The sequence below is a fragment of the Passer montanus genome, unplaced genomic scaffold, assembly GCF_014805655.1.
Source record: "Passer montanus isolate IOZ18808 unplaced genomic scaffold, ASM1480565v1 scaffold18, whole genome shotgun sequence".
In the NCBI taxonomy this organism is placed as follows: domain Eukaryota; kingdom Metazoa; phylum Chordata; class Aves; order Passeriformes; family Passeridae; genus Passer; species Passer montanus.
The window spans coordinates 10,659,617-10,674,358 of NW_024365381.1; the positions used below are offsets into that span (position 1 = coordinate 10,659,617).

The following is a 14,742-nucleotide window of genomic DNA, read 5'->3' on the forward strand; positions in this document are numbered from 1 at the left end:
CCTGTGCTTACACACTAAGTCTTTGCTAAATACTCAGAGCCTGATCTTTGCAGTCAATGAGGATACAATAGAGAACAGAACCAGGTTGATTTGTTTTAAACCCTAGATGCAAGCATACTTTTATTCCATGCAAGGGATGGATGTGCTTAGACGTTTTTTAGAGCACACGAGCTTCAATCTGAGCTATGATGAACTGTAACAAAAGAAGAGATCACCATGACCAGGCTGTATCTGATGGCTTGAACCTGTTCTCTTAATGAAGCAGAATTTTTATGCTGATACAAAAATACACATATTCAGCTCTCAAAAGAAGGAAACAAAAAAAAATCCATTGCTGAACAAGCAATGTAAAAATCTCAGGCCAGGTTCCTTTACAAGTGGAGCACTTCTTAAAGAACCACCATTTCCCAAAGCACTGCTGTCCTGCTAGCAGCAATTTTTTTCTGGCTGAGCTTACTTTCAATGTGCAGTCCTTTACTACATAAGCAATGTTTCATTGCTGGTTCAGGGATGTAGGAATTAAGAAGTATTTAAATTTGATGGGATGAATGAGGGCTTCTTGCAGCTCTGCACAGCTGAGCTGCAAGAGAGGAATTTGGGGCTCTGGAAGTTTCCCTAGTGCAAGGAATCATTAGTGCAGAGAGATTGTAAGTATCACTTGCTTGGTGAATACTGATCTTGTTAAACACACTTCATTAGTGATCCCCACCACAATGAGTCTCCTGTCCTGCTTATATTGGCAGCTCTGCAAGGAGCACATGAACAGAGGTAGGAGTTCTAACTCTACGGTTACTCTGTGGATAAAAGGGAAGCATTTTTGTCATTATGTTAATTAATTTTTCTTAATAACATTTTTAGTTTTGACATATAAAGCTTTTTTTTCTCAACTTTGTTTCTCTTTAGCAAGAGAACGTGTTCTCTTTAGCAAGATTTTAGCAAGCAAAATATTTGGCAGATCAATTTCAGTGCAAGAGAGTTGCAAGCTTAAGATGCTAATTAATCTCTGTGCAAAAACTTGCCTCTGTCAGGAGCTGAGCCACAGAGGACACAGAAAAGGTGAAGAACTTTGGTCTGTTGCCAAGTAAAGAATTGTATTTGGCTGGCAAACACTACCTGCCTGGCTAAGCTTTGCATGAACACAGTGAGAACAGCAGAACTAGAGGGAAGCAGAGAACAAGTCTACAGAGCCGCAAAATAAAGATGTCTGGGGGAAACTCTCGGATTTTCTGTACTATCTACATATTCTTCTGCTATATCCCACCAAAACAGTTTCCTTTTCATCTCTTCATTGTGGCTGGCTTAATTAGAAGATCGCTGCCTGCATGAGTTTTGGCTGAGACATTGCTAAAAATTCACAAAGTTTTCTTCTTCCAGGCTCAAACAGCAGATTTTGCCAAGTGGGAATGACACTTTGTATAGGCACCCTTTGCTTATCAAGAAACCTAGATCAAAATAGATTAGAAGACAAACCAAAGAATATCAGAACCACAGCTGTAGGGAGACAGGATTGTTATCAGGCTGGGAGAGGAGGCTCAGAGCCACAGGGGAGTAGCTGGTGCTGTCCCTCCCAGCAGTGCTAATGACCTGCAGTGCTAATTAAACAGTGCTGCTGGAGCACTGCAAAGGAGGAGCCCTATAACTCTGTTAATCAAAGCTCAGTAACTGTTCTCAAGGGAAAGGCAATTGTAGGAGAAATCCAGTAATTAGCCATGATAAAAATTCCACTCATAAAAAAAACCCCAAAAAACATCACTAGCACAAAAAATGGTTAGAGGATGAAAGTGCAGTAATGGAATGGAGTTGAAGCAGGGGAAAAGGCAGGTACCCACTTTCTTGGATTTGCTGGTTGATGAATGCTTGGTCATTTTCTAGTTCCTGCTCTGCTTTGATCTGTCCTCTCAGAATCTGTTGCTTTAAGTCCTCAACATAGAGCTGCTGTTGCTGAATTTGTTTTCTGTGGAAGGCTTCCTGGTCTCTCAGTTTCTGCTTGTACTCTTCATGCACAGCATCTATTTCTCTGCTGTTAGAAAAGCTGACAGTGAATTTAAACCAGAATAAATTATTTTTAATAAAACCAGTCATCTTACTAAAGAAAGACAGACAATGTTCAAGATGTTGTTTAGTTCAATAAGGGTGCATTATGGCAAAAACTCACAGTTGTGTATATGCACATCACAGAAGCTGCAACCCTGTGAGTGTCATAAATGCCAGAAAACATGAAAGCTCTAGTAGTGAAGCAGGTAATTCCATTGCCAGAAAGATAACAGCAAAAAGATTTTAAAAGATATTGTCACTGTTCATTTTGCTGTATTCTTCCATAGATGAAACTGGGGAGGGGGTTGTTTTCAAATTATAAGATTTTCTTCTAAGTACTTTGAAGTGCTTTACAAAATGACCAACATTCTTTGTTTTCAGACCAAAACCTCCAACCTAGAAATATTTATAGGCATTGTCAGCACTACACCAACAGTCTCTGGCAGTGCCAATGAAAGACCTTGATCACCCAAATCTCTGTGTAATGCAAGAGCTATATCAGGTTACTTCTATATTTGGAGCAGAATTGGGATCAGAATAGTGACTAGCCTGTGAAAAACTGCTTTACAATCTTCTCCAAGATGTTTGGCTTCTGACTGTGTGCCAAAATTTTACACACACAACGATAAGAAACAGAACATCAGAATGACAATCAAAACAGTATCTCTTCTCCCCATAATGCATTATTATATTCAAGATACCTTAGCCCTCTGAAAGGAATAGATATTGTACTTCTGCACATGCTACCATCAAGAAATCATTAACATTAAAGTTAGATTATATCCAAAGGTGATAGATGATCTTTACCTGCTAAACACTGCATTAGTATATATAACCGCAGAAAATTAAACCTTTGAGTCTTGAAAAAATGTTTTAATTTTATTTTAATAATAAATTAAATAATGTATTCATTATACTCCTAAAGCAATAAAAGTCACTAAAACTCCAAAGAGTCCCTAAAGGTCAAAAAAACTCAAAAAATATAATTTCAAAGGAAATCTTTGGAAATATCATGTAGTTTGTAAAACCACTACCAATACAAGGACATCTGTATGAAAAGAGTGTTTGACCTTTGCTGCACAGGAGTAATTTGACATCTCTATTTAGAACTGTAAGCATGTGTTCAAAGCAACCATTTCTACAGCAAAAAATTGATTTTGTGTGACAGTTTAGCAAAAAGGACAGATTAAATAATTGAGCAGTGAAAATCTACAAATCTCCTGCAGTATTTTTACATGGTTCACACACTGCACTTCATAAGAAGTTGTAGGAAGGTCTCAGTACACAAAAGCTTTAAGATTTTCAATAGTTTACAATATTACTATGAATCTTGCTCACACAAGAAAAACAGAACTGTGTTTTGCTTTAATGGCTATGTAAATGTAATGCTGAGAGTAACTGGGAGAGAATCACAGAATATCTTCTGTTCAGTTGTCTGTCATGGTGCAAACACACCACAAACTTTGCTGCTGCCATCTGCTAAGTGGTTTGTGTCTATTTGTCACAAACAAATTGTAAGGCTATGCAGGTCCAAGATCTCTTTGTCCTTGGCTCATCTCCAAAGATGCCAGTACCCTGTGATTTGTAATTTTTTCCCCCTTAGATTAACTTTAATTGATCCCCAGGAAATAGAAGTGGGATGCCTCATTTCTCATTCAGCTGAGGTAGGTTTGAATTGAATTCCCTGCAGCACTGAAACACTCCAGTGGTGATTACAAACCTCCAGCTGTTCAGGTGTTTCTAACACCACAGCCACGGGGGGACAAACTCACAGGTTAAAGAGACTGGCTCACTAAAGAAGGACCACTTTCCAAACACATTGAATCTGAAGTATCTTGTTGGGCAAAGCTCCCATGGTTTCAGTGGTAACTCTCAGGGAGGTTTGCCCTAAATACAGCTTGGAGGCTGCCTTCCATATTTACTAATGGAGCAGCCATATAATCTGGAGGCTAAAGTACTGATCTGGGACAAAACACTTCTGATTTTGGAGCAGTTACATGACCTCTGTGCTTTCACATCCTTGGTCTGCAAAGTCTTCAGGACGAGGAGTGCCTCTGGATGCCTATGCACCAAACCTAACAGCCTCTCTGCAGAATCTGGTGATGAGATAGTCTTTAACCTGTTCTACTAACAGACACATGAAAGCTCTGGTTCCTCTGGTGGTATGAAAGTTGAAAAATAAGAATCTAAATTTGTCACTGGTCTCACATGACCTTGGGCAAGTTGCTTAGTCTGAGACACGTGTGAAAGAAGCAAAGAGAAGTGATAGGGATCCATTAGCATTATCAAACATTAGAAAGTCAAATATCAAAAAAGCTGATTTCTATTAATTTATCATTGTTAACATCATTCTGCATGAAACTGAGGAAACTGAGTAAATCATTGCCAGCAGGCTGAAAAGAATAATGATACTAAAACAGTAGTGAAAGAATTCTTGCTCTGCAACGGTTTACTAAAACTAGATAAAATTCCTCTGATTAAATGTCTCTCATTCTTCCTAACCATGACTTTGAGCTTTCAGCCAATCTTCCCATAAAATTTACTTACCAGATTTCAAACTGCTTACAAACTGAAGTAAATGATACAACTCAGCACTGTGTTTCAATCCAAAGACCTAGCAATGCCCTCAGGGGTGGTTAGGTAACATCTGTTTACAGTTGTGAGAGGATCACAAGCTTTTGCTGTACTTTCCAACCTTGCTGAAACCACAGCCCACCCCCACAGTAGAAAGGAAGAGAGAATAAGCAATACAAGCAATGCACGTGGCAGAGTGCTGTTTGCTCTCAGCAGCACTAGCATATTCCCTCACGTGTGTAGTAATGGCTTTTTGCTGAACTAACATGAAATGGTGAGATCCTTTCCAACAGCCGTGTGTGTTTGCACACAGCAGAACATGAGGCAGGCCAAATTGATGGTATTAATCACAGCTCCATGTTATGACTACACCCCAGAAAGGCAGAGTCCAGAGGAACAACCATATTCCACTTTAAACCTTGGGAAAACTAACACAGCACAGCAGCCATTGCAGCATTCTTTCTGCTTTTGTTCAGTTGATGTAGCTAGTTGGTACAAATCTCCCTCCATAAGGTTAAAGTCTCTGTAACAAAATACTGTTGTTCCAGGTATATATACAACTTGCAGTTCTGCTGTTATTTCACTGTCTCTGCTTCATTTCCTAATTTCTAGTAGTACAAAACAAAAATCAGGCAGAGCAGTAAAGCCAGGTCTGAATACAGAGACTGAACATTAAGCAGCTTTTTATGAAGCTGCTTCTTACAGACAGTTTTCTGAAGTGGAACAAAAAGATAATGAAAATCCATGCAGAGACACTTACATAATACACAAATACAAGAGGATGTTTTCCCTCTGGCTGTGAAATACTGAATGTGAGAGCAGAATTACTGGCTAGTTTGGGATACAGATCTGCCTCTCACAGAAGCTGCTGAAACCAAGAACATGAAGTCAGAATGCTCCCTTTCCACCTTTGAACATGCTATGTCATGTCAGCACACTTCTGCTGGTTTGTGAAAATAACATAATAAACTAAACTAAAAAATGATATGACAATGGCCCAGAAAGAAAATAACAGATTCACACCCACTTCATAGCTAAATAATCAATTAAAAAAACAGTCAGTTTGTGTCATATATGTTTGAATGACTAAACTAAAATGAAGTATCAGTCCAGTTAACAGGAATTTAGCCAAATTTTGTAATAAGTAGGAGAGATCACTAATTTTTTCATCTAAAACATCTTAAATCAGACATACTGTTAAATTCAGACATGAAACACTGGAATGCTATGAGATACAGCAAAAAAAGCCAAGCATGCTGTTGCTCATATTCCTGCTTTTCCATACAAGCAATCTGCACTCAGTACAATTCTAGCAGGAAATAAAATAGCCTCAGAACATACATGAGAGAAACAGCTTCATTTTTGTAGGTATCAAGACATACATAAAGTCTTGGTTTCACAGAACCAGCATATTCTAGCATAGAGCATATTAAAAAAAGCAATTCTGCAGAGAATTTCATAAAAGCATGCAGACTTCTGGGTGTATCAAATGCAGCAAGAAGTGTCAACAGTTACCCCCTCCTCCAAGTAAACCATTAAAAGCTGCAAGTAAAATGACAACAAAAAGACACCAACCCTAAACTAAAGATAATCACAAATTACTGAGAAAGCATTAATATTATACCAATTCTGCTGGATTGCTTTTCCATCTCATTTTTCTCTCCAAAGTTTGCAGGATGCATGCTAAACGAGCCATCTGTAAATCCACATTTTTTTCCAGCCGGTTTTGTTGTCAGCTCTCTGGGATCCTATTGTGCAATTCTCCTCCCCTCTTCCCCAAACACTTCTGCTGCTGATGCAGAGGCTGGCGGCTGCTACAGCATAATGCAGCTTCCAGTAACTATGGCAGCAATAGCTCTGAATACCTGCTGCAACAAAATCCTAAGGCTCAAATAGAGAAACTACAGTGAAAAAAAATTTCATGTGGTAAAAGCTGAAATTTGGCAGTTTTCTCAAAAAAGACATCAGTCAAGTTAGCATCCCCATCTTTTCAACCGCCTGGTGTTCAAGTCCTATTTGTCTTTCACAAATTATTTTTCCCAAGGGAAAAGGAGTTAAAAATAAAGCAGAAAAAAAGATGCTGGCAAGGCATTTTGCACCCTTGCAAACCCCACAGTGAGAGCAGTCACAAGTTAGAGTTACAAGCCTATCCACTAATGCACATCTGCACAACAGCTCCCACCTTCTCCAGCTCTATCCTCCCCCTCTTGCTGTGTCCAATCCGGGGCCCTCCCCGAGGGGCTCAGGGCAGCAGCAGCAGCAGCAGGCACCATGCAGCTGCACAGGATCCACATCTGCTGCTGCCTGGCACAGGGACCCAAACCTCTCCCTTCTCTCCCGAGGGGCTCAGGGCAGCAGCAGCAGGCACCATGCAGCTGCACAGGATCCACTCTGCTGCTGCCTGGCACAGGGACCCAAACCTCTCCCTTCTCCTCCCTAAAGCAAAGGGAAGAGCATCCAAGGAGACACAAAGACCTTGTGCTGTCACCTCCTTCAGCCTCCTGAGGGAATGCCACTCACATAATTCAGCCCAAAAGTTGGGGAGTGGTGGGTGGGAGCCAAAAATCAGTCAAAATGGCCAACTGAGTCAGAAACCTTTAGAAACAAGGGATCTTTGGAAACCTGCACACATAGTAGTCCCCTTCACAGAAGTTACTATCAAGTGAGGTATCATTTAGATTTCTGATTAACTGGTTTGCTTAAAGCAAAAGCACACCATTCTGTTTCATATGTGGTTTTTTCAGCCCTTCTATGCAAAACCTCTTTTCCTTTGCCCAAGCCCCCAAAATAACAGTAAAGCAATGACTTATTTAAGGCACTCCTTTAAATACATCTCTAAAACAGACCTCTTTCTGACCAAAAGTCACAGGCACAAGACACAGCCACATTCTCCAGTAAAGGGCAATGCTGCCTCTTTAAATTCCAGTTCAGCTAACACAGGTTTTCCCTTCACAATGTCAGTTATAAATAGAATTAGTTTGTTACCCTGCTAATCCACTACTGTGGATTCTGCTGTGAACTGTAGAGTTGCTGTAACTGACACAGTGCATTTCTTTGTGAAACAGAATATCTGAGGCATCTTTTAAGAGATGCAAAACCTCTTGTTTAACCTTTTTGTTTTGTTTTTTTTGCTAGAGCATTTTTAAATTCTGCAATGAAAGCTGTTAGTGAGAACCCGAGTATTTTACAGATACAAAATTATAGGATACAGATCCCATAGTATTAGTTGGACAAGCTAACCATGCCACATTAGAATAATAAGTATGTTTGTTATGCTGTATAGAATTTCTCTCCCCCCAGTTTAACAATGTTGGTATTTTCAAAGAAAGGGTGTTTAAGCATGCTCCAAGCAGCTAAATAATTCAGTGTACTGCTGTACCATTGAACTCTAATGGAAAAACTCCTATGGGGTTTTTTTCTGAAATGAGCAAGACAATAAAATCAGAGTTTTTATTTGAATGCTTTATGGTATTAAGGCAATGGCAGGAGGCAGACCTTTATTATCTACTTATTAGTGGTGATGCTGTTATATGACTGATGCCATCCACAGGCCTTTTGTGTGTTTTGCTGAGAGCAAACATCAGAAATTTGCAGTGCTGAAGCTCTTGTGAGTATGGTGTATGAGCAAGCAACCAAATTAGAGTATAATGACTCACAATGCCTGAAGTTTTAATATTTGTGTGCAGTAGAAAATAGTTTTTCCTCTCATTTCTCAAAATATTTTAATGTACAATTAAAGGTTGACTGGTAATTCAACCCATAAAAAGCAGATGAGAAAAACGTCATCATACTGATAGCATGGGAGGTAAGACTTCTATCATTAATAATCATTATGTAATACATATTTTTATATGATCTGAAATAAAAAATCCAGAAGAAAGCAGAGTGCTATTAGTTCCTGATTAAAAAGGTACTTAAACCCATGGAAGCTCAACAATTTCTGAATTACTTCTGTTTGCACCTACTGTGCTCCTTTGCATGAATGGACCACATTCTATGCCAGGAATTATTTTTTTTACTTTTCCCTAAAGCAATTTTATTCTCACCAGAAGAGAACCCACTTTATTTAAGCAATTTTTACTATATTAATGAGTATTCCCAGTACCTACTATTGGCACAAAATCTAATACATTTAGGGCTCATATACTGGAAATGGTGGCAACTTCAGAGTAAACCTCACTCTATTAATGATTTTTAAATGCATGCTACACATGCAACAAAGATGCAAACCATTTGCACAAGATCTCACATGAATAAAGAACATGGCTGCTGAGCCTTGCCTGTAACTCAGCTTCATGTACAGATTCTTGTTCCAATATGATAAAACAGTTTGAAGTAAAGCTTAAAGTGTTAGCTTCCATCCCTTCTGGAGACAAGCAATGTAGCACTGGAGAAAGCCAAAGCAAAAGATGCCAAAAATTTCAGCATGATTTAGACACATTAATAATCTTACCTTGTTTCAAGAGAACACTTGTTTTCTTCACAGTTTCTACATTTTTGACTGCAAAAATAAAAATAGAAAATCATAAATATTTGGGGAAAAAGGCAAGAAAACTTCACTGAAGCCTGTTGCACACAATGTTACTGTAATCTTCAACAGAGGAAGATGCAGATTTCTAGCAGCTGGGAGAGGACCAAGAACTTTCAAGTGAGAGGGGGACAGGGAACAAGACACACACACACACACACACACAGAGCTTTACCTGGTCTTTTATTTTCCTCTAATCTCTTTCTGACAGAGACAAGACCCTGCATTAGGGTGGACTTTTCTACTGGTGATCAAATAAACACTCCCTGTAGTCCACTTAGTTCTGTGTTATGGTTTGCAAATTATCTCACACACAGCTTTTAGTACTTGACATTTATTCTTATAATATCAGTCTCAGGCTAGATGCCTCAACCATAACCCCCTCCATGAGCAACACTTCTTGTCTGTACAGAAACATGGGCTCACAGGTTACTGCCAAGCAAGGCTGAGTGGATCAATTCAGTGTACCTATGCCAAATAACTGTTCAAAAGGGTAGCAGGACCACTGCATTACTTAAGGTGAAAACCAGCTATTATAAGATGTAGTTTACAGATCATTCCTGTAAGAGATGGACACTGATAAAACCCAAGCAAATGCAATACCATAACATTTTCATTTTTACTGAAGTCACAATCTGAAATCCTCTAGGTGAGCATGAGGGTAATTTTAAGCAATGTAATGTGCTTGTAACACCCTGCCCAAGTGATTAAAATATTGCTCAACACAAACAAATCTTCTATCTGAACATGGTCTGGGAAAAAAAAATCAATCAGAAATGTTCTACAGTTTTGTCAGGTTAATGATTAAAAAATTGCAAGTGATTAAAAAATTGCAAACACAAACAAGTCTTCTATCTGAACATGGTCTGGGAAAAAAAAATCAATCAGAAATGTTCTACAGTTTTGTCAGGTTAAAAAGGGAAAACCAACTACAAATTTGTGATAAACTGTTCATAGTGCTTCTGGATTTCTTCATTTTTTTCTAGATTAATCAAAAAACTTGTAACAAGAGCTCCACAACTAATGTTTTTGGCAACATAAAGAGCACCTTGGTGTGTACATTTGATGGTCATTAGACAAACCCTTATTTGTAAAATTATTTCTAATTTTTCCTAAGAAAAGAATAGCAATGGTGTGTAAAATGTTCTTCAGTAAAAAACAAAATGAAGTAACGTTTTTTATAGGCAGGTATCACTGCAGCAAATGAAAAGCAAATACAGAGATTAGATACCCTAAAGAGAACATATAAAACCACACTATCTAAGGTGGAAAGCAAGCCACTTGATTAGAAGCATGAAGAACATTTAAAACAGAGATAACATTTTATGCTCATAAAAATGAGATTAAATACTTCCTCTAGAAAGAGATAAAAGATTCCCAGTATGTTACCACACCAAAAGCACTCTAGCAAGAAGCAGAACCACCAGCAGACATGAATGAGAAGATAGCTGTTTCTTGCCTTTAACAGGTTAATTGAATGTGCCAGGCTGAGAGGAATTAAAAAAGAACCCAGTTATATTTAATTCAGTAATATTCTATTTTCAATGTTATGAACTGAAACATAGAACATAATTCATTTTCCTGATACATATTAATCACTGTCTTCATCACACCATTCCTTTCCAATTCATAAAGTCTCTGCTATAGAAGCACACACTAAACACTGAGTGTGAGCAGCTTTGCCACACTGTGAAAGCAGTAGATGCCTTAGTTACTGCTCAGTTTAAAAAAAACCAAACAAACAAGGAATTACATTGGCTTTCTGAGATGAAGGGCTCAATGAGGACTTGAACTAAAGAGAATTTATGAACAAACCTTCTGATTTCCTCAACAAACTAGCAGCGAAAATCAATTGGTAATAATTGCCTTGGCTAAATCATATCCTGAAAAGACCATTCTGTACATTGAAGCAATAATATTGTAAAAATTATAGATTAGCTGTAAAGCAGATGTCCAAATGAACTGAGTTAAGGCTGACAGTCTCATCTGAGGTACTTTCTTAATTGAGCATCAATAAATTATTTTGCAGGTTTGTTGCTTGTTTAGCTTAATGCTCTATTTTAGTGGTCTGGCCATTGTATTTTCTCTGACATTTTTATTTGACTACTTAAAAACATAGTGGGACTTATTCTGTATACAGCTTTCTTTTGTCTGAACCAAGTCTCTTATTTCAGACACCATCCCAAAAGAGAAATTTTTTGTTCAGTTGCCTTTTTCTAAGTTTTAAACTTACTTGTAGAGAGAAGAAAGGATGTAGTGTGGAGAATTGATGCAACTTCCATCCAAATTGAGCCAGTCCAAAGCTCCATAACTCTTAGTGGGTGGGGTTTCATTAATCTACAGAAAGCACACCACACAGGACAGGAATTTTAAAAAATCACAGCAACCCAGGAACTTCCAAGGTATCATTAGTACTGCCATTGTTAACTATTGTGTGCAAGGCTACATAGTACCTCCCATGTGAGTTTATAATCTCACACTTCTGCTTAGTCTTTGATAATTAGCAAAATTACTAAGTGTTTGTTACTGAGTACATCTCTTTTTGCAGCTCTATTTGAATGTGCTGCATGTTTCATTAATCAAGAAATTAAGAATGAAAACAAACAGAAGTTAAGCCCCTTATCTTGAAGTGAGTACAGAAGAATGGAAGAGTGGAAAGTAGAAAACATTAATAAATGAAAATCCATTTTAAAAGGTAGACTCTTGCCAATAGCAGTTGATTATATGGTAATTCCTGAATGAGAAAACTTACATTTTTAAGTTAGGTTTTTAGTTACATTTGTCAGTCATTTTAAGAATTACTTCATTTCTTAGACATTATTGAACAAGCCAACCAAATAATATCTTACAGTAATTAGCTCCCGAGTTTAACATACCAATAAATATTTTGTCTGCTCCTGATGTATGTAACAATTAACTGCTTTCAGAGTCAACAACATTTACGTACTTAATCCCATAAATTTTCCATTTCTTCTAGTATACTTCATTCAAGACAGTGAAATGACAAAGAAAGAAGATAACTCAGAAAATTATCAAATGTGGAAAGATTCTTAACTGGTCTTTTCACTGCAGCATTCTGCCTACTGTAGTCATGACTAGAAATAGGAAATACTAAATTATTCAAGGGATCTACATCATCTTTTGCTAAGCACATCTGAAGGAAGTGCTAGCGTCCTCCCACTAGAGGTTTAGTGTCATTACAGACCATTAGATGGAGGAAATAAAGCAAGTGAATATGATGATGAGGAGATGAAATATTATCTTTATCAGGCTGGCTTTTAAGAAGAAAAAAAGATAGGAAGGAAAAAAAAGAAAAAATAGTGGAGAAAAACAGTTTTAGAACTTACTGATCTTCTTAATCTTAAGATAGCAGCTTCTGCTGGGTGATTGAATCTAAACTTATGAGATTTGCCAAGGACAACAAGGGCCCCTGTGAAAACAAAATAATTAGACATTTACAGAGACATAATCCATCAAACTACTATAGAATAGCAGGTTAAAAAAAATCTGACCAACTGCTTTCTGTAAATCACAGATCAGAGAATTATTTTTAAAATTTGTCACTATGGAATGGCAGAGTTATCGATCTGTAATGACAGCATCCAAGAAAATTAATCTTGGAGATCTCTGTGGAGTAAACATAACTGTAAATTTCCCATTCATATTAAAAGCCAGCATGACTTCATGCCAAAACCATAACCAACCCACTGCTGAAAACTCGTTTTTACACGATGTCTTTAAGACTCCTTACACTGTATCTTTAAGATCACTGCAAGTTCCCAGGAGCCGGACTGTTACTTTAAAGAACCTGAAAGTATGGAAGCCTGATATGTTGAATCTGAATTAATTCATTATAGCCATACCAGCTTCCACCTAAATACACTATGAAAAAGTTGAAGGTTGTGTCAACCGTATTGTATATTCGCCAAAAAACCCCTTCAGCGACCAGCTGACTTAGAGTCAGTCTCCACTATTTTCCACACTAATGTCTCTGATTACATTTTCCCTTTTCAGAAACCTACATACTGCTGTTGCCAAAAAGAGGCAGAATATTGTCGCCAATGTTTTAATTTTACTTCTATTGGGTGCCTAATTTATTTAGCCATGGATCAAACCTTGTGGAGCTGGCGGCAGACTGAGAGACGCCTTTCTTTGATCTGCTCAAGTTTCACAAATTCTAGACCTAAACTGCAGTGATAAGGTGACCGTAAGGCAGCGTTCATTTTCCCCAGAAATCACAAGTCTTGCCTTGTGACAGACGGCAGGCCCCGGCCACCTCAGAGCCGTTGACAGAGCAGCGCGCGCCTGGGCCGGGCCGCAGGGTGACGATGCCGCGGTGGTTGTCTATCAAGCAGTGGTTCCTCTCGATCCACTGCCCCTGCAGGACTGCAACGCAGAGGTTAGCTCGCCTGGGGAAGGGCTGGGCTGGCCCTGCTCTCCCCAGACTGCCACAGACTCTTTGACACTATGCGTACTTCATTCCCCAGAGAAACGTGCAAAATAAGGATGTTAAATACTGCTAGGAAATACTTAATCACACAAAAACTTGCTATTGAAACTAGCGGGATTGTTTCTTTATTTCTGGTACTGGAAAACTACATATCACCTTCTGCTATGTGAGCTGATGTGCAAATTCTTCTGTTTTGTTGAATTTTCTTAATGCCATTACGGCATTTATTGTTTGTAATTCACTAATCTACAGGCAGAAAATAATCAAACATAACCAAGCTTAGCAGAATTTAAGCAAAGCTGGGATCCCACACATTTTCCAATTTCAGTAGAAAGTTTCAGTTCTCTATCATAGTATCTAGCTCCTGAGATTGACTGCTAAAATTAAAAGCAGAAACTAAATTAAATAAGATGTATTCTGAATAATTTGGACTTTATATCTAAAATATTCTGAACAAGTAGAGTTTAAAAGCATTTTCAATATCTTGTGTCACTAGCTTAGGGCAGAATATCTGAGAATTTGGATGTAAGATGTAGATGTAGATATTTTTAAACTCTAGTGTAGCATTTCACAAGTGGAAAGAAAATTTTGAAGTGACCTCAATTTGGTCAAATCCACTGACTTTTTGGCCTCATAAACAAAAAATAATAACATATTTTAGCAAAAATTAATAATGAGTCTCTTCTACTTAACTTCTTCAATAAAGAAAGCTGACAAAAAGAAACACTACGTAGCTGTTACACATGACAAATGTAAACCTCTTGGTTTGACCTGAGCATATGACAAAATAAGCTGCAATATCATTATCTTACCAATGTCTTGATCTTGGTCTGAGTCACTTCTTCCAATTTTGGTTGTTCCTTCCTAAAAGAATTATATATACTACCTTGAAAAGCTTTGGTACATCATTTTAGCAAGCTTAAAATAAATTGCCTTTGAATGACTGAATTGTTTGAAGTAAATGCTGTGTACTGGTAATATTCCAGCTCACTGTCCCGCTTAGCATTGCAATTACTCTTCATCCTGCAGCTATGTCAGCTTCTATGACTCCAGTAGATAAAGTAACCCTCAGTGGATGATATTTGGACTGTGCTTGAGAACAATATTTTGAATATGAACATGCATCCTGATGCTTTGCATTTGTACAGTGAGACTT

General features: G+C 37.9%; 1 protein-coding gene across 1 annotated transcript in view; it reads right to left on the bottom strand.

The window, feature by feature from the left end:
• STARD9 (StAR related lipid transfer domain containing 9) overlaps positions 1–14,742 on the bottom strand; it is a 93,935-nt gene that overhangs the window by 22,962 nt on the left and 56,231 nt on the right. Inside the window, exons 17-22 of the mRNA XM_039704760.1 lie at positions 14,399–14,450; positions 13,385–13,522; positions 12,484–12,566; positions 11,370–11,473; positions 9,062–9,109; positions 1,830–2,032 (exon numbers count right to left, since the gene is read on the bottom strand). Coding sequence (XP_039560694.1) covers positions 1,830–2,032; positions 9,062–9,109; positions 11,370–11,473; positions 12,484–12,566; positions 13,385–13,522; positions 14,399–14,450 — 628 coding nt within the window. The remainder of the gene's footprint in view (positions 1–1,829; positions 2,033–9,061; positions 9,110–11,369; positions 11,474–12,483; positions 12,567–13,384; positions 13,523–14,398; positions 14,451–14,742) is intronic.